At 41.2% G+C, this 19,911-nt stretch overlaps 1 protein-coding gene across 8 annotated transcripts in view; it reads right to left on the bottom strand.

The window, feature by feature from the left end:
• Window positions 1-19,911, bottom strand: part of lrrc7 (leucine rich repeat containing 7) — a 495,776-nt gene that overhangs the window by 169,849 nt on the left and 306,016 nt on the right. For all 8 annotated transcript variants that reach the window (XM_039767825.1, XM_039767819.1, XM_039767821.1 and 5 more), the window contains exon 7: window positions 19,454-19,510. In XM_039767825.1, the coding sequence (XP_039623759.1) occupies window positions 19,454-19,510 (57 nt within the window). The remainder of the gene's footprint in view (window positions 1-19,453; window positions 19,511-19,911) is intronic.

The following is a 19,911-nucleotide window of genomic DNA, read 5'->3' as shown; positions in this document are numbered from 1 at the left end:
TATATATATATATTTGAGATGCTTCTAAGAGGAACCCTTTTAAAATCCCTCTTCCAGATCAACTTCCATACATGTATGGCTTTGAAAACATTCCATAGTCCGAATATGAATGCAAAAAAACATGCATTGCTAATGATAACCGGCTGACATGACATCAATGTGAGTTATGACTATCGAGACTCAGAGGATACTTGCAATTTGGGGACTTTTCTAGAAGAGGGCCTGCTAATTTCTGTATGACACCACATCACATTTCACATTGTCATGGTATTGTCCTGAATTATGAATTGCGCTTTTTTAATAGATTATATCGTTATATTTTGATAAGGTCCACATGTTATCTTGCAAAAATTTAGCTGAATACTTTAATGAGAAAATCCGGTGTATGTTAACGTTATTTTGATTAAATTCCCTCGCAAGTTTATACAGTCCACACATACTGGTAACACCATTTGACGCAGGAGTTGGTCCCGCACACGCCTAAGGCACCTCTGACACCAATCCAGAGTCTTTAGGAGTGACTGTGGAATTTTGTGGATGAAAGGGCTTAAATCCAGTTTGGCAAGTGATTCTCTGCAGGACAGGAAGACCACTGAGCAGGAAGGCTACGTAGCTGGAGTGCTTCACTCAACAAATGGCTTTTGAGGGCAGGTGTTAAAATAAGCCAGTAATTGTGGGATGTGTTGTTACAGAATTCAATTGGTCTAAAGTTGGCTATTTGGTTTAGAATCAGACGCCATTCTTTATCATGATGCACTATTGGCCGTAGGATATGAAGATGGGAGAATGTATAAATTTGTTTGCTTTACCCCCCCATCTATTTCTCTCGCACCAACCAAACGAATTGAAGTGCACATGTTTTGAGAGTACTTTGGTTTTTGATTAACAGCAACCCTTTAAGAATAACGTTCTCCTTCGACTGCTTTAGGTACTCGTGCTTTCTTCTCACGTTCCAAAGACATGTGACATTAAACAGTGACAAAACTGAGGTTCTCCTCATTGGTTCAAAATCATCATTATCCAAAACCAACAATTTTTCTTTTATTATTGATAACTCTGCTGTTTCCCCATCATCTCAGGTCAAGAGTCTGGGTGTCATCCTCGACAGTACTCTATCTTTCCAATGTCACATTAATAACATCACCCGGTCTGCTTACTTCCACTTACGTAATATTAATCGCATTCGCCTCCCTCACTCCTCATACTACTGCCATTCTTGTTCATAGTCTTGTCACTTCTCGGCTGGACTACTGCAATTCACTCCTCTTTGGTCTCCCTAATAAATCTCTTCACAAGCTTCAGTTAGTCCAGAATTCTGCAGCACGTATCATCACTGGAATCCCATCTTTTCACCATATTACTCCGGTCTTGCAGCAGCTTCATTGGCTCCTGATCAAGTTTCGTATTGATTTTAAGATTCTGCTACTAACTTTTAAGGCCATCCATAACCTCGCACCTCCATATCTGTCTGAACTTCTACATGTTGCCATTCCATCCCGTAACCTTAGATCCCCTTACATCCTCCACCCATCTGACTGTTCCTCTCGCCTGTCTAACCACCATGGGGAGCAGAGCTTTCAGCCGTTCTGCTCCCAAGCACTGGAACTCATTACCTGCGGATCTCCGAAATATCAAATCATATTCATCTTTCAAATGTAAACTTAAAACACATCTGTTTAAAATGGCTTTTTCTTCTTCCTCCTAATTATAGTGGTTTTGTTTGGTTTTAATTTTTAGATTTTCTGATGTTTTAAGTTGTTTATAATTGTGTTTTGTATTTATTTATTTGTTTGTTCGGTGTCCTTGAGTTCTCTGAAAGGCACCTTGTATAAATAAAAGGTATTATTATTATTATTATTTATGTTGGTTAGACCGACTGGTGATCCCAAATCAATGTGGGGTCTGTGAAGAAGTGGGGCTGTTTCCTGCCTGGCAGCCAGTACTGCTACAGCAGGCTCCGGCCTCTCTGGCCCTCCATTGAAATGTCCTGCTACTTTGTATTTTGTTTGGAAACTCAGATTTGCATTCGTGTGTTTCATTTCAGGGCGACACGGTGGCGCAGTGGTAGCGCTGCTGCCTCACAGTTAGGAGACCCGGGTTCGCTTCCTGGATCCTCCCTGCGTGGAGTTTGCATGTTCTCCCCGTGTCTGCATGGGTTTCCTCCCACAGTCCAAAGACATGCAGGTTAGGTGCACTGGCGATCCTAAATTGTCCCTAGTGTGTGTGCCCTGTGGTGGGCTGGCACCCTGATCGGGATTTGTTCCTGTGTTGGCTGGGATTGGCTCCAGCAGACCTCCTTGACCCTGTGTTAGGATGTAGAGGGTTAGATAATGACTGAATGTTTCCTTTTGTGTTTGTTTTCTGTGTGGCCATGCTCAGCAGAAATTTGCTATATAAAATTAAACAGAATTAACTTAGTTGAACTTTATGCAATGAACTATTTAGAAATGGGAGGCCAGCACAGCATATGCGCCTTACCATCCAAAATCACTTACTGTGTATAGCACAACCAAAAGCAAGACAAAAAAAAATGCTGAAAATACTTAGGTAAAAATTGTTGAATGTCGCTGGACTGCAAGTTTGGGCCACTTGCTTTTCACTCAGAATGAAGAGATTCATGCTGGTAGAATCCCACATAATTAATTAATCTGACCTATATGCTGAGCATAGATTTTCAGAGAGTCCTGCCCAGATATCACGTGTCATCTCCTGAGATTCATCAGCCCCATTCTGTCCCTGACAAAAACGCAATCTTTAATTTATTATAAGAATTGGCTAGTGGCTGGATACTTGTATCAGGATTAGGCAAACAGATTTGAAATTATTTATTTATACGTAACTCTATAAATGAAGTCTAAAAATCATAAAGTGAACATTGGCCATGTGAAAAGGAATATTTGTATCTTATACTCAGTTAAATTTTCCAAAATAAGATGTTTTAGCTGAAGTGAAAGTTTTTAGCTGAAATTTCCAATGTTTCCGGGATGTCACTTTTACGTGCTGAATGGGGTGTTTTTTACATATCTCTCTATAACTTTTGTCACCAGTAGGGGGAGTTTCAACACCCCAGACGTCAGACACAACTTCCACAACACAAATCCTGATACGATAAAATACAAACACCTTACAAAAAGGCTTGGAAAATCACAAATAATACAATTCTTCTCTTCTTCTCTCTTTCTCTCTCCTTCCACTCCTCCAGATGAGTTTTGTCCATCCTCCACACTTGACTCCATCTCTCCTGGATAAGGTCAAGTGGCTTCTTTCATCTTGGGCCCTGGAGTATTTCCAGTGCTGGGGTAAAGCCCAGTGGAAGTATTTCAGGGTCAAATGGAAGTCCCTTAACTCTTTCAGGGCGGATGTCAACTATTTTGTCGAAATTCACAGGTAGAGGACGGTAATAAGCAAAAACTCGCCGTTATGTTTTAGTTCGACTCTCTTTGCTAGAAGGAAAGAGAGCTTTGTTGATTTGACCTCAATTACCTGCGCATGTGTGAGTAGCAAGGAGCAAGCAACCTTTAAAATCGACATCTGGCGAGAGATTAGAGCAAATGTGCAAAGCAAAATACTCAGTGGGAAACATTTTTCGTATTATCGCCGAATCGGACTCTGATTTTGATGCAGGAGATCTGAAGATAGAAATTGAAAATGAAAGTGAGGTGACGGCTTCAGCTGATTGGTACCCAGCTGATCGTGGTGCTGAATATGCTTGTGTAGCTGATTCGCCCACACGAATGTTCGCCTGGGAGGCTCGCTACTTACGATGGCAAGAGGTACAAACCAGATTGTGTCTCACTGCCACACAATGACAGGCCAGGCAGCCAACCCTTCATGCATTCCTACCAGCCATCGAGCTGCCTCTACACAGCCACCAGAGACACTGAACAGGCGTCAACTGCAGCCACAGGAAATCTGTGCTTTGTGTGCTTTTCAGAAAAGCACACAAAGTTACCTGCAAAAAGTATTCAGCCCTCAAAGATTTAAAGTAGCAATGATGGATCCCTGCAAAACCCCTGGCAGCACCCATGGAAACCGACAAGGCTGCCCTAAAGGACTACCACTCCCAGTGTGCTTTGCAGGTGTCCACACAGATAGTGTCACCCAGAGTGGCTACCTCCTAGTGAGTTGGGGAGCATGTAGTCCTGCCAGGTTGTCTCCCCCTATCCTTTCACTACACTGCCATACTAGCATCTTCTGCCTGTCTCCTGGTTGAGGGAAGTCGATTTTCACCCTGTTTCTTGTGCCTTTGAAGGGCTGGCCTCCCATCCAGGTAAGAGGCCTTGTTGGGATTCCTGCCCATGCGCACTGTCCATCACGCTTAATGCAGTCAATGATCAAATTATTTGGAATACCTGCTTATCCACACAATTATTAATCAGCCAATCATATGGCAGCCGCATGCATAAAATAATGCAGGTGCAGCTCAGGAGCTTTACTTAATGTTCATATTAAACACCAAAGTGGGGGTTGCAGTGATTTCAACCCTGGCATGATTGTTGGCACCAAACAACTTGGTTTGAGTATTTCTGCAGCTGCTGACCTCCTGACATTTTCAACTCAACAGTCTCAAGGGTTTACTCAGAATGGTGCGTGAAAACATCCAGTTCTGTGAACAGAAGTGCCTTGTTAATGAGAGAAGTCCAAGGAGGATGGCCAAAGTGGTCCAAGCAGGCAGGGCTACAGTTACTCAGATAATCACTATGTGCAACTGTGGTGAGCAGAAAAACACACATCTTAGAATGCACAACACGTCGAACCTTGACACAGATAAGACCACCACAGCAGAAGACCCACAGCTGTCAGACAAGATCAGAAAGCTGAGGCTGCAGTGGGCACAGGCTCACCCAAACCAGACAGGTGAAGACTGGTCTGATGAATCCCAATTTCTGCTGAGGCACACAGATGGTAAGGTCAGAATTTGTCACCAACAGCATGAATCCAAGCACCCAGCCTACCTTGTGTCAGCAAATGGGGCCGGTGGTTCGTGGCTGTTTAACGTTGTGGAGTGGATAAGCTCCGACCAGGATTGTTGAAAGCACTGGAAATTTTGGAGTGTTTTGGCTATTGCACATTTTCCATGTTGCATGAAAGGGAATCCTTTTTCTTCAAATTTGCAGATGAATAGAAACACGGGTTTTATTTAAGCAGACTCTACCTGCACCTCCTCTCCCGGCTTGTTGTAACTACATTTTCTTAGCTCCGCTGGCTGTGAGTGTGGTTGATGCTGAACTATTAAATATTCTAGACCTGGAGCCTAGGAAACTGGTAGAGATGAACTGTGATGGGTCATTAATGTTAACTGATTGTGTCTTTTTAAAATAGATATTTCTACTTTAAACAAGACAGCTCTTTCTGTAATGATCATATCAATATGGCACAAGTCCCTCAAAGGAAAGAATGGTGAGCTTCAGGAAAAGGGATTAAAGAAATCCTAGTGAAGCACAAAGATTACTTCATTTGGCACTTAAAACTCAATCTTCCATTCCCTTGGTCGATTTTCTTAATTTTGTAATTTATCTATTTAATTAAAGCAGTTAAAAAGTAAGACAGCCAACTGGGCAAGGTCAGTCTCTCTCTCCCTCACCAAGTCCATTATAATATTGCATGCGTCTGCCATTTGCTGGTCTCACATTCCTCCTTTAACTCTCAAATCCCTCTTGCCTTTGTGAGTGCCTTCCCTGACACAAAGCGCAATAACTGCTTAAGAACATATAAAGCGTTCATCTATGCAAACAAAATCTTATTAAACAAGTAACTCTTTAAATAATTTAATCTGGCAATTCCTATGTGTTTTACAATAAAGATCGTTTTCGTGGATATGTACCGATGATAATTAATAATTACTTCATTTGATTAATTTCATTCAATAGAGCTGCCATCTTACTTCACTCTGCTGTGATTTTTCTATAGTGAGGACTGTAATGAAAGTCCTAGGACCACTGGGGTAAGAAAGACCAGGGAGCAGCTCAGGAGAAGGCCTAAAGCCAATGTCACATTACGCAACTTCTAATCGTTGGGAATATCAGACTTGCCAACTCCTGTTGCTGTTCTTTTCGCCAAACCAAGTCAGGGTTTGTCACATTTTCCAGATGCATGCTAACCTTCCAGCAGAGCCATGATCACCCCTTTTAATGACAGCCAATGACATGCCGATTGACGCTATACCAGTGTTTCCCAACCTCGGTCCTGGGGCCCTCCTGTGGCTGCAGGTTTTTGTTCCAACCCGCTTCTGATTTTAATTGGACTTCTGGGCTAATTAAGTGATGTGTTATTTCCCAAGTTGTGTGTTTTGGGAACAAAATAGAAATTAGAAAACTAAGTTTGGTAAAAAAAAAATATCTATCTATATATATAATTCACTAAGGCAAGACACCCATGGACAGGCAAGACACCCATGGAAAGAACGCCGGAAGGGGCGTGGATTCACTAAGCCGCCGACAAGTAAGACACCTATGGCGCACGCAGGAAGAAGCCACGGCCATCAAATCCAAGACCATTGAATATGACGACAACTCGCAGAGCCACGCCCACCAATTCGGACGTGATGTCACAGAAAAAACGGCGTCATTTATATTCGTCTGTCGTAGAGGTCACATGCACTTCCGAGCCACGTTGATTGTTGATAGAGGCATGTTTCTCGCGGAGGTGAGTCGCCATATGCAGCATGTAAAATGGTTTGCGAGGGGTATCCCATGGGATCCTTAAAAGGATCCTTTACAACTGAGGTTAAAACACAATGAAGTAAGCAGTCTTTAAAAACCGAGTTATCGGTTACGACGCACGATCGCGTGCACCATAGCAAACTGTTTTACACGCTACATACAGCAATTCGCATCTGTGACAAACATGCGTCTTCTTGGATGCTCCTGCAGGAACACGAAAGACGTTTCCCTGCCCACCAACACTCCTTTTTCACTGGCTCGCATCTACCCTCGCTCTCTAGGCATTCACACTGCCTGCCCATGTGCCCGGACGCAAAAACTCACCGACCACCCAGTTAGTCCCTTTCGTCTGTGCTAGGAGTCCACATGCACGTCTGAGCAACGTTGACTTTTCATTATTCTTTTCGGTTTCGACACCCGACCGCATCCACCATGAAAAGCCATGTGAAAGGAACAACGAAGCCCCACCTCGCTACTACCGTGGTCGGGTGTCTTGGTGGATTATACAGAAAAAAGCAGCCACAACCGCACAGAGCAATGAAACGTTGTGGAGGACTGCCGGCTTCCCATACCGGTCCGCACCCCCAGGCCACCAGGAGGAGCTCTCCCGACAGCAGGATCGTGCCCCGAGGTCCAGCAGGGCCTTATGGACTTTGTAGTGTTTATACACAGCCCTGCTGGATACCTTGGGGACCACCAGGAGTCGCTGTGGGGGGTCTTATAGGCTCTGTGATGCCGTATGACCCGGGAGTACGTCACGGTCACATGACAGGAAGAAATGTCATGCTCCCGGGTTGAAGTAAAGGACTAATTGCCCTGACCCAGAAGGAATAAGGAACTGTGGACTTATGGGACAGAAATACCTCCGGGTCAGGGGCTATAAAAGGACGGTGCCTCAGTCCAGACACTGAGCTGTGCTGGGTGGGAGAGGAGCAAAGTGTCTGGGCGAGGAGGAGTGGATATTGTGTTTTGTTATCGGTGTATGAGTAGTGTGGAAGGTGCTTGGTGCACTCTGAAGAATAATAATAAAAAGTCTTGGTCTTTTACCTGGTGTCTGGAGTTGTACCTGAGGGTTCAAGGGAGCACTAGCGCCCCCTACTGCCACAACGTCTACGTGAGTCACAGGTGCATCTGCACTGTGCAAAGACAAAAACGACTCAAGTGCATACTGAACGAGAAATTCAGTCACGGACGATTGTGTGTTGGTTCGTTCCATGCATTGTTACAATGTTGCTTTTCTTGTGGATTTATTACATTACCGATTTTTCAAATGTTAATTTTCTCCCTGTGCTTAAAAATCATTAAAAAAAAAACAGCCTGATTATGCGGCGTATGGTATGCCACGGGTTGGTTAGTATATATTATATATATTATGGCAAGTGGCTGGGGTTGGCACCCAGCCGGGATGGCCAAAAAGACTGCGAGGGGAGCGGCCGCCCTGGTGGCTTTGGGGACCACGGGAACGGAGCTTGGAAGGGGCCCGTGGTCACCGCCAGGGGGCGCCCCGATACCTGGAAAGCCCTGGTCCTCAGCACTTCCGCCACTCCCAGAAGTGCTAGGGGGAAGATGACCAGAGACACCCAGAGTGCTTCCGGGTGCGCAGCTGGTACTTCCACCACATTGGGGAGTGCCGGCGGAAGATTATCGGGAGGCACCTGAAGCACATTTGGGTGATTATAAAAGGACCTGCCTCCCTACGTTCAGTGGCTTGAGTCGGGAGTGGAGAAGGACGGAGCTCGGGAGGAGAGGAAAGAAGGCAGCCTTAAGAGAGAGGCATCATTGTGTATAGGGGCCTGGACTTTGGGGGAGTTTTGGGGTTGTATGTGCTTCACTATATAATATGTATAATAAATGTGTGTGGGTGTTTGAACCATCGGTGTCAGCCTGTCTGTGCCCGGGACATACTCCACAATATATATATATATTAAAATGTACCAAGTGTACCAAGTGGTTATATGGGAATAATGTATTTTTTTCTTTTTAACAGTATTTCCATCTTGATTTTCATTCTACTTTTCTAGGTGTTCTAATTGTTTAATTAATCCATTATTTACAAATTAGTGGGTCTGATGCTAAAGTATTTTCAGCCTTTGATTATTTAGTGTTGTTTGCCAGCATGTCTGCTCATTTTTAATTTTCATTATTAAGATACAACGAAGGGGAAAAAAACGCGCAGAGAAAGGGCAAAGTATAATGAAATCAGCAAAAGAGAGTTATGCATTTAAATCCATAGCAAAAGCAGAAATATTTCTAAATGTCTTATAAATGTAAAATTCATGCTGCTGTGCTTTTCTGAATGTTGAATAAAAGAAAAATAATAGCAGCTAATTAAATGAGCTCAGTATTATCAGGTGTTGTCACTGATTAGGAATCTGGTTGGAACAAAAACTTGCAGTCACAAGGGGGCCACGGGACAGAGTTTGAGAAACACTGCAATATACAAAGGATTGACAGGTACGGAGAGTTCAGCCACAGTCCCCCATTTTTGTTCTGTTTTCCATTTTGTCGTGATAAGTAAAAGACGAGAACTCAGACAGACCAGCTCCCTTTCTGTCAGTGAGGTCCAAAACATCCACATTCCTTATTCTTCATTGCTGCATCTGTACATTATACTTCTGAAAGAGCATTCATTGGTTGTCAAATCTCTACACACGTTGCCCACCCCTGAGACTAAAGACAAAAATGAAACCTGTTTAACTTTGTTGGAGGGTGTCAGCAGTACTAGGGTGTTGTACCATGCTAGCCATTATGAATGTAGAGAAAAGCCAAGCAAAATGACACCTTTTATTGGCTAACTAAAAAGATTACAATATGCAAGCTTTCGTGGCAACTCAGGCCCCTTCTTCAGGCCAGATGTAATTACAGAAACTGAAGTTCCCTGTGTTTATACCCACACACTGGGACAAGAAACAACATTGGTAAATCTTTAAATGAAAAATCTTAAATGTTAAAAAATTAATAGGTTCCTTCAGGCTAAGATTAATTTAACAAGAGAGAGAAGAACAATGTATGGTCAAGATCTTTGGATAAGATAACTGTCCAACAAAGTCCTTTGAAGTTTGTGATGAGTTTTTCAAAACAATGTGGGTCTGTAGTCAGGTTATCTGTGTCAGTCTGAGAGATGCAAACAGTCCTCATACCTGACCATAAGACCCATGTCTCTATTCAAGCCATGTTGTAATGTATTAAATTTTAACATGAGTTTGACTTCCCATTCTTTTCTCTCTTGCTGTGTTTTGAAGTTGCCCATAAGCCCTGTGACTTTTTCACAGTGTCCATGGCTGTTGAAGTGGGCCGCTACAGGAACATCTGTTTTGCCACGTTTAATGTGGAACCTGTGTAAATTCATTCTCTGGGGGAGTGTTTGTCCAGTTTCTCCCACATAGAGTGCAGTGTCAGGACATTTCATGCAGAGAATTAGGTAGACAACATTAGATGATCTGCAGGAAAATTATCCCTTTATGTGATGTTCTAGTCAGCAGTGTGGTATAACTATATGGTCTGTATTGTAGATGTGGGCACACGTTTGACATCTTTTGTGTAGGCAGGGAGATGTGCCATTTTCTGTCGGTTCACTTAGGGAGCTTCGGACAATTAATTGCTGAAGTTTTGGTGGTTGTCTGTATGCCAGGAGGGAAGGTTCAGGAAATACATTTTTCAGTGTTTGGTCATTGTTTAGCATTGGCTGAAGTTCTTTTATAATTTTTGAAGTGTTTCAAGATGTTGGTTGTAGGTGACAACAAGGGGGATGTGGTTCTTGTCTTTGTTTTTATATTCCAGAAGGTGGTCTCTGGGTATGGCAGTAGCTCTTCTTATTTCAGTGTACATCATAAACTAGATGGAGTGAGTCGCTGAGTATGTCAGACTAGACCACAGTTTCTTAAATTATAGGTTGTGACCCATTTTAATTGTCATCTTTTAGGTCCCTGAGAGTCGTGACTCACTGTTGTATTTAATGGGAAAGGGTTCCATATGGTGTTATGGTTTTGTGAAGTGTTGCTGCAGATAGTTTAAGCAATCGACATTACTCCTCTATGACTGTTGGTGGAGATTTAGTAAGAAGGACTACTTAACGATCTGACAACCACATCATGGACTGGGTGTCAAAGACACTAAGAAAGGCAAGATTAGGTTGCAAGAAAAAAAAAAAACTTTAAGAATCACTGGACTAGAAAAATACAACTGCCTGTGACTTGATAAGATTATACAGTGTGGGGGACAAAGATATCCCACATTTTGACGGGGTTTAAAAAATAAATGAAGGTATCTAATAACGAAATTGTATATATTTATAAAAAGTACATAGAAACAGTTTTGTTTTAATGGGTTTTAAAATTCATATCAGACAAATGGCGGCTGTCATTGGCAATACATTGCTGAAGACATTCCCGGAAGTTCTCCATCACTCTCCGGATCATCATCAGGCGGAATGGCGTTGATTTCCTGTCTTATCCTTTCCTTCAAATCCTCAGGAGATCGAGGATGATGTTTGAAAACCTTTTCCTTTAGGTATCCCCAAAGGAAATAGTCACATGGGCTTAAATCTGGTGACCATGCTGGCCACCCCACGTCTTCCCTTAAAGAGACCAAATGCACAGGGAACATTTCCCTCAACACTCCGAGCAAACGTTGTGGTGTGTGAGCTGTAGCCCTGTCCTGTTGAAACCACACATGTTCTGTCCCAGGTGTGCCAGGTGATTTTCTTTTCAGTGTGGACTCAGTTGCCCGAAGGTTTGAAATCCATAGCAAAATCGTTTTCCGATCTGGACTGAGTGTGAAGCGTGTACGGAAAGCTCTCTGTGTCGCTATCACAGAACAGTTGTTCTCATAATATGCTTGAACAACAAAGCCCTGATGTTCTATGATCCAACTCATGATGGGTACCAAAAATGGTAGAGCCTAACCTACCAAATGAAACCAATCCCACCTTTATATCCTCACTTCCTCGAAATGTGGGAGATCGCTATGCCTCACCCTGTATAAATGAAGGCCATAACTGAACATCGCTGGAAAAGTCACATAATGTGACATGGCATTAAAGAGACAAAGAGGAGCACACATTTGCACTGTACACTCATATGGGCAGCAGGTTAAGCCTTACAATACTCTGGAAATGAATTCTCTGATGGTGCAAGAAAGAGAGTGTGAATTTAGTGGAGTCATTCAAGCCTGTAGGTGACAGTAGAGATATCTTTGAGATTACTGCCCATTTAGGTATCCACCGAACAAAACGGATAGGTGTCTATGTGTCTGGCTGTCTGTCCATCCAATTGCAATGTCACTGTTATTCCCAAAGATGGCGCAATGCATTGCATTTGTCAATCTATTCAATTGCATATAACAAACACTTATACCAATAAATTACATTACAAGATACATTCCAATAGATGGTGCACTGGAAACGTTAACGCTGGGGTCTTCATTGATTACTTTGATTCCAACCTATTTTTGACTGGTAGCACAGCTAGTATTTTTATAATTTCATATATTGTATTGGCAAATGAACTTCAGTCCATCACCTTACTGTTGCAATTTTGACTGTGTTATTTCTTGTGTTGGGTGTTTTTTGATCATCAGAAATGATTTCAATCAAGGACAAGAAGATGAAATGTAAGACAGAAGTGCACCAAGCAGGAAATCAGACCAGGTCTTTCATCAAGCCCAAAGCATTGTAAAAATAATGTAGCTGGCCATTATTATGGAAATCTTCTTTGGACAGTGGCAAACATTAAAACAAAATTGATGTGCACATTGTAATGTCATGCATGGCTAATCTGAAGCAGATGCTACCACCCTGGATCGAGACGATAGATAGATAGATAGATAGATAGATAGATACTTTATTAATCGCAAGGGGAAATGCACATAATCCAGCAGCAGTATACTGATACAAAAAACAATATTAAATTAAAGAGTAATAAAATTGCATGTAAAAACAGACAATAACTTTGAATAATGTTACGAGGCACTGATGCTAACCTCTTCTTTTCATTCCTCCTCAGCACTGAGAAGATGCCCAGTGAGGACAACTGACTCCGTTCTTTCTGCTCTCACGCTTTAACTCTGTAAAGCCTGCTGAACCGACAACACCATAGAGCGGAGCTCCCTAACTTGTGATTGAAGACGTTAATACAATCACTTGGCTTTCTTCACTTCAGCACTTTCCTTTGTTGTTTATAGTGGCATGCATAGCGGCCCTTTTATTTTGTTATTTTGTGGCTGAATTAAACGGGGAACACCGGGTTGACACCTCAACATTTTCTTGTCGGAACCTGCAGTGCCTTGTTTGACCCCATGTTGAAAATCTGTACTACAAACTCCAAAGGGTAGAAGCAAGCTGAGGTATCTTATGAAGCCATGCAACCCACCTGAGGAATCCTAAACATCACGGTGCCCTGAAACGGGGGGATCGTGTAGAATAAGTGTCATGTGACTGAAATGTATGCAGATACCCATAAATAAAGTCTGCAATGCGCATATTAATCACGTCTGAATTGTGTGATTTATGGAGCAGAGGGGTAAATCAACGAAAAATGTGTCTTTGTTCCAAACATGGTGGAGGGCACTGGGGCTTTAGGTTGTATCCATGTTGTTGGTATGTAGAAGGAAAGCCCTTAAATAACCGTTAAATAACGTTTCCACTGTTAGAAGAGTTTACGTCCTCTCTGTGGCCTTACCGTGCAGGTAGGGTTGCCAGACATCCCTTATATACGGGACATGTCCCATATTTGATAATTTTGTCCCCTGTCCCGTACTGACCTTTCAGGGACACCCAAATGTCCCGTATTTAGTTCATTTTCAAATTTTGTAATAAAAATATATTTTTACTACCTTCTTACGGTACTTAGTTGTAACTTTATAAGTAGATATACTTTCTTTTCTTTGATTCTCTTCATGAAAATAACCCAAATGCAGTGAGGAAACTAGTGCTTGCTGCCTTTTTGCAACTTGTTCAGTTGCTCTGGTTGGCTGAGGACGGTGACACTCTCACCGTTTTACTCTCTAGTCGCTCTGCTGTGCAGTTCTGTATCAGCATTGCAACATACGGGGTCCACAAAGTGTGTTGTTACTACTTGCCACGGCCCACTTTTTTTCTAACTTAAAAACTAATCCATCCCAAGATGCCAAAACGTAAGTGTACATTTCGTGATGAATATTCCAGTGAATGGACATTTATCAAACAAGGCAGAGGCTTTTTCGAAGCAAACTGTGGTGTATGTAATTGCACTTTCAGTAAATCATTTTCAAATGATTTTACTTTTGTTTTCCTCATAACCCATTAAAATCCTTGCTTTATGGTTTTAACTTATGTCTCTACTTTTATATAATTTATTGGTCTCGGCATGTAGGGTGTGTGTATAAATTTATATATATAGCAGCGTTTCTCAACCTTTAAGAATTTGCGACCCGAGTTTTCATAACGGTTTTAATCGCGCCCCGGTAGCGTTTTTTTTGAAACCCTGATAAAATTTATTGCTATATTTTTTGCTGCCGATACACCGTTGCAAGTTTAAAATTTCCCTGCGAATAGCGAAATTACACCACATACGGCAACACTGCCCACCTCTTCTTATTTCTCACGCTTTCACGGAAAGTTTCAATCTTTTGAATTTACTAGAGATGCACCTGCTAGTATAAATGTGAACTTTGTCTCGCCGAGGCCATATTTCAGTCTGGTTGTTTCACTAAAGTACTCAATAGTGTTCGTAGCAACTCAAATATACGTTGTGTGGTCTATGGCCGGCTTGTCATCCCGGCCATTACCCTCAGGCCGCCAGATGGAGCTCTCCCTACGGCATGTAGGTGCCCCGGATACCAGCAGGGAATCATGGATTATGGAGTTTTCCCCTACAAACATGCTGGGTCCCCCAGGGGCCAACAGAGAACGCTGTAGGGAGGCCCAGAGAGTCACATGTGCCCTATAACCCGGAAGTGCGTCATTGGCAAAGCGACAGTGGAAATGACGTGCTTCCGGGGTGAAGAAGAAGGACTTTTAATCTGACACGGACTGAAGGACTGTGGGGACACTTCCAGGTCAGGGAATATAAAAGACTGAGAAAGACACCAGAGCGTCGAGCTGAGCTGGGTGGAAGGGTGGCAACGCATCTGGGAGTGGTGGAGTGATTATTATTGTGTATTTGTGTGAATTTAATGAGTATTGTGGAGAGGAGGGTGCTTGTGCACTGTATTTGTCCAAATAAAGAAGATTATTGGACTTTTACCTGGTGTCTGATGTCTTGGACAAGGGTTCAAGGGAGCGATAGCGCCCCCTATCTGTCACAGTTGTAAAAACCAAACATTTTTAAGCTCACCACCATGGATACATTTTTAATTGGGCACAAACAAGCATCGGGCAATTGTAAAACATCAACAAGTGCGGAGAAGAGCGTCGTTCCGAAGGTTAAATCAAGAAAATATTCTGAAGAGTATTTAAATTTTGGATTCACGAGAACCGAAGTAGCCAGCGAGGAGAGGCCCCTTTGTGTTATTTGTGTGGTAGTGCTTTGATTAGTGAGAAGAGCACTGTATAATTGTAATGAATTATTATTATTATTATTAAACAAGTTATCTGCCCCGTAAGTCTATAACAGTAGGTAGCACTTCCTGCATTTCTCAAATGCCCATAATGCTAAATTATTGTTGTCCGCCACCTGCCTTTTCATGCAAAAAATATACCTTTGTAGCGTTGCTATATGAATAATTCATAAATGTTCTCTGGTTTTGCTTGCCATCCATTATAATAAATAATTCCAGTGAAGGTTCTCAGCCAAGGTTAATAATAAAGCTTCTCCTCTGATCGGTTCAATCGGCATTGTTGCCACGCAGCAAGACAAATGGAAGTGACGACTGCAAGTTGAAATGTGCTATGAAACATTTGATCAGATCACCTGTTATAACACACACACACACACACACTATCATAAATGTCTTCTAGGGAGTTGAGCTTTCGCATTTTCAAGGTTTTCTTTTTGTTTTGTTAAAGTTTCATGAGCAGCAAGCCAAGTGTCATTGTGACTGGGATTCAAAAGAAAGCATTGCATTTGCCAGTTTCATTTTTGCTTAGTTTATTTTGCCAATGTGTACATGTCAGGTGGCACGGTATGTGACATGGCAGTGGGCACGTCATTTAATGTTAATATTAAGCCGTGTACCAGTAAGAAAATAAAGAAAAGACTCGTTGGTGACAGAAAACGAATTTATCAAGCATATTCATTTCAAACAAAGCATTGGATTGTCTGATTTTTTTCACCTCTTTAGTGACCTGTCCCCCTGTTTGGTTGATGGTCTTCAGTCCTTTGGCGTAATGACCCCGCTATATTTAGAATTGATAATTCCATACATACTGTACCTTGAAGAATTTCTCTCACTTGCTAACACAGAAGGAGCATCTTTTTTATTTTTTTCTTTGTTTAGAATTGATCTGACCAGTCATTAAACCCCATTTTGTAAAATGTCCAAGTGTTATGAATGTCATGTAAAGAAAGCTGTATAAGCCAAGACTCACATGGAAGAGGAAGAAGCTCCATACGCTTTCTTGGACAGGAAAGTATAAGAAAAACCTAGAAAGTGTTGCTAAGTGTATGGTGACCTCTGCCCACATTTATCAAGCGTCTCAGAGTAGGAAGGCAGTCCTAATTGGCTTGGTCAACCCCTGATTCATTTACTTTGAGGCAAAGTAGGTTTGGCAGACTTTAGTATTTCATATGTTCTATATTATTTATCAGCAATCACATCAGTAAATGTGACAGGTTATAGCGATTACCCGCTCAGATGTTAGCACCATACGCCTTTCCTGGACCCTCAGAATACAGAGGAGAGGTGCTGCAATGTCGCACATGATCTCGTGCCCTCAGTTGGAGAGCACAGGCAGATGCTCTTGAACACAAGTGACAGAGTCTCGACACATCAGGAGGAAGGCTGCTCTACCAGCCAATGAACGTCTACAGCATCAGCACCGTGATTCCATATGTATGAGGTTGATTAGCACTGAGAAGTTGATGTTCATGCACATCTCTCTATCCATCCATCCATCCATCCATCCATCCATCCATTATCCAAACTGCTATATCCTAACACAGGGTTACAGGGGTCTGCTGGAACCAATCCCAGCCAACACAGGGCACAAGGCAGGAACAAATCCTGGGCAGGGCGCCAGCCCAGTGCAGGGCACACAAACACACACACACCAAGCACACACTAGGGACAATTTAGGATCGCCAATGCGCCTAACCTGCATGTCTTTGGACTATTGGAGGAAACCGGAGCAACCAGAGGAAACTCTTGCAGACATGGGGACACATCTCTCTATTATGTAAAAAACTCATTCAATGCAACAAGACTTTTTGGAGACAAGACTTTTCAAACAAGACCATCGTGTGAAAGCTTTTGTCAGACACACTTCCTGCACTCTCAGCGCTTATACATTTCAACGTTTTCCCCACTTTAAGTTCTCAATTAAAGAAGACGTATTATGTCCAAATCTTATTGAAGAATTTCATCACGAAGGGTTATCAACATAAAAAATGAGCACACACACAATCCTAGCACCGAGAAATGAGGAAGTCAAACGAATTAACGCCAAAAATGTTGATCGGTTACACGGCAGATTGGTTAAATCCATATCAATAGACCATGCTGAAACAGGTGGTGGTGATCGTGCGGAAGATGAAAACAACAGCTTACTACAGCGTTTCTCAACCTTTACGTATTTGCGACCCGAGTTTTCATAACAGTTTCAATCGCGTCCCCCTAACGTTTTTTTGAAAGGAGCCCACTAATACCAATTTGTTCTTTTTTAATTAATAATGTATCATAGATGTATACTTTTTTATACCTTCTTAACTTTTATCGACATTTATCTAAATCTATATTTATTTTTCTAGTGTCAGAATGTAGTTTAAGTTAATTTGTTTTGGTTTCAACAGATGTTTTTTTTCATATTTTTGATTCTTGTTTTCTTTTTTTCACATCTTGCGCCCCTCTAGGGGGGCATGCCCCACAGGTTGAGAACCACTGGCTTACTATATCACGAAGAATATCTACAACCGTTAACACCGTCCGGTCTTACAACGCACAAATTACTGTAGAAAGAAGGATGGACTGTATCCAAGAAAGGCAATGTAGTACATCTTCTACGGATAACATTAGACAACAAGGGAGATCTTGATATGACATTTGTATTAAAACGTTAACAGTTTCCGGTTAGAATAGCTTTTGCAAAGACAATTAACAAATCTCAGAGCCAAACATTTGAAAAAGTCGTTTTATTTAATAGGGAGAAAAAAACAAAATCCAAGCACGTGCAGTTATATGTGACATTGTCACAATGAAAGTCCAAACACAGAATCACAATTTAATGCGATATTGATAAAAATTTAATTCAAAAAACTGTTTTTACTGAAATTCTACAGTAAAATTATAAGTTTATAAAGTTCTTGTGTATTAATTTCAAAGCCAAACAGAACAAAATCATATCAGGCAACAAATAAATGTAAGACAACATGAAACATAATTTACATTCAAATTATTGTGTCTTATTATTTTTTTTTAATATGGTTAATTACTTGCTGTAATGTAAAATAGTTAGTAAATTGTACATCCGCATCCCCATACGCGAGCGGCAGAATCACAATGAGGCTAGCGCATAGCACAAGCACAGGGGTTGGCAAGCAAAGCGAGCAGGGGGCAAAGCCCCCTAGTTTACTAGATGATTATGATTTATAAAATTAACTTGTATAGAAATGTACATACATCAGGTTTTATATAGCTGATTTTTTTTTTTTGGTATACGCATTTTCCATTTTTTTTTTGGTGTCCATTGTAGAATATTCTTAAAATTGATGATTTGCATATACTCAAAAAGAATCATAAGCATATATGAAAATAAGTATTACATCCTAATGCACGCTAGTACAGTAAGGGTTAAACCATAAAAAGCCCTCGCCTGTATATTTTATTATTTTTCTCTTTTCAGCTGCAAACGACCAATATCTTTAGTCGAGGACACCGTGTGCTTTAAGAGGGTTAAGCAGACCGTTGTTTCAGAAATGCAGCTGCTTAAACGACAACCTTGAGAGATGCTTGGACGTCAAGTAAGTTTCATTTGAACAGCACAGTGTCTCATATGGGGGTCTTCCTGGTTTTGACTTAAGATGTGTTCTTGATTAATGAATTAGTTTCGGACACCTGCATAGGGTATGAAGTAATGATGGCAATTTTGGTCAAGTGATGGACGTTAGGCAATGGTGGGAAGAACCAAAAGGAGGAGAGTATTTTGCATAAATGATAAAAATTGTAATAAATGTAAGCTCGCTGAATTTGCTAATTGCTCATCTCACTTGATTTGAGTCTGTGTATGCATCATGCAATAAAACTTGATTCTGCTTTCTTCCTGAAACTCCGTGTGCCTTCTTTGAGCAGCGTGTTTCTGCCACAACAGCATATATTTTCACGCTCAAATCCATACAAAGTTTTATAAATGAGGCCCCAGGTAAGATTTTGGCCTGTTTCCTTGCTTGTTTTGGAGGTCTCAGGAGGAAGGTTCATTCGCAACACTGATATGCTATCATAATGTAAAAAGAAGCACACTTCAGGTCAATATTTAAATTACCTGGTCACATGATCGTGTCCATCCATCCATCCATCCATTTTCAAGCCCTGCTCAATTTAATTGTCATGGGGCAGAATCTTTTATAGCTAATAGGTGATGTAATGGAATACAATACATTCAACCCAAAATATTCAAGTTAATTCAATTATTCATTTATTTGTTCACATATCCTTTCACTTACTTTGGTAATGTTTTCAGATGATTTTCCCTCAGTTCCAGGATGCGTAATTTGGTGAGTCTAAAAAAAGAGAATGACAAAGTTACATGAATCATACTTGCAATTATAATAATTAATATTTAAACATTTGCCAAATGTAAAACCTTTTCTATTCTGTATAGTGCTGCCTAATAGATGGTCTTATAGGATTTTTGATTTCTGTTTCAATATACTGTGATTGCAAGTATTAATTTGATAATTTATTTCAGTAATTCAATTCAAAAAGTGAAACTCATATATTATATAGAATCATTACAAACAGAGTGAATATTTCAAGCATTTATTTCTTTTCATTTTTCTGATTATGGCCTACAGGTAATGAAAACTCAAAATTCAGTATCTCAGAAAATTAGAATATTACATAAGAGCAATACAAAAAAAAAGATTTTTAATACAGAAATGTTGGCCTACTGAAAAGTATG

The sequence above is a fragment of the Polypterus senegalus genome, chromosome 10 (genome assembly GCF_016835505.1).
Source record: "Polypterus senegalus isolate Bchr_013 chromosome 10, ASM1683550v1, whole genome shotgun sequence".
Classification (NCBI taxonomy): domain Eukaryota; kingdom Metazoa; phylum Chordata; class Cladistia; order Polypteriformes; family Polypteridae; genus Polypterus; species Polypterus senegalus.
Note: the sequence above shows the minus strand (reverse complement) of the source record. Positions and strands in the feature narration are given on the sequence as shown.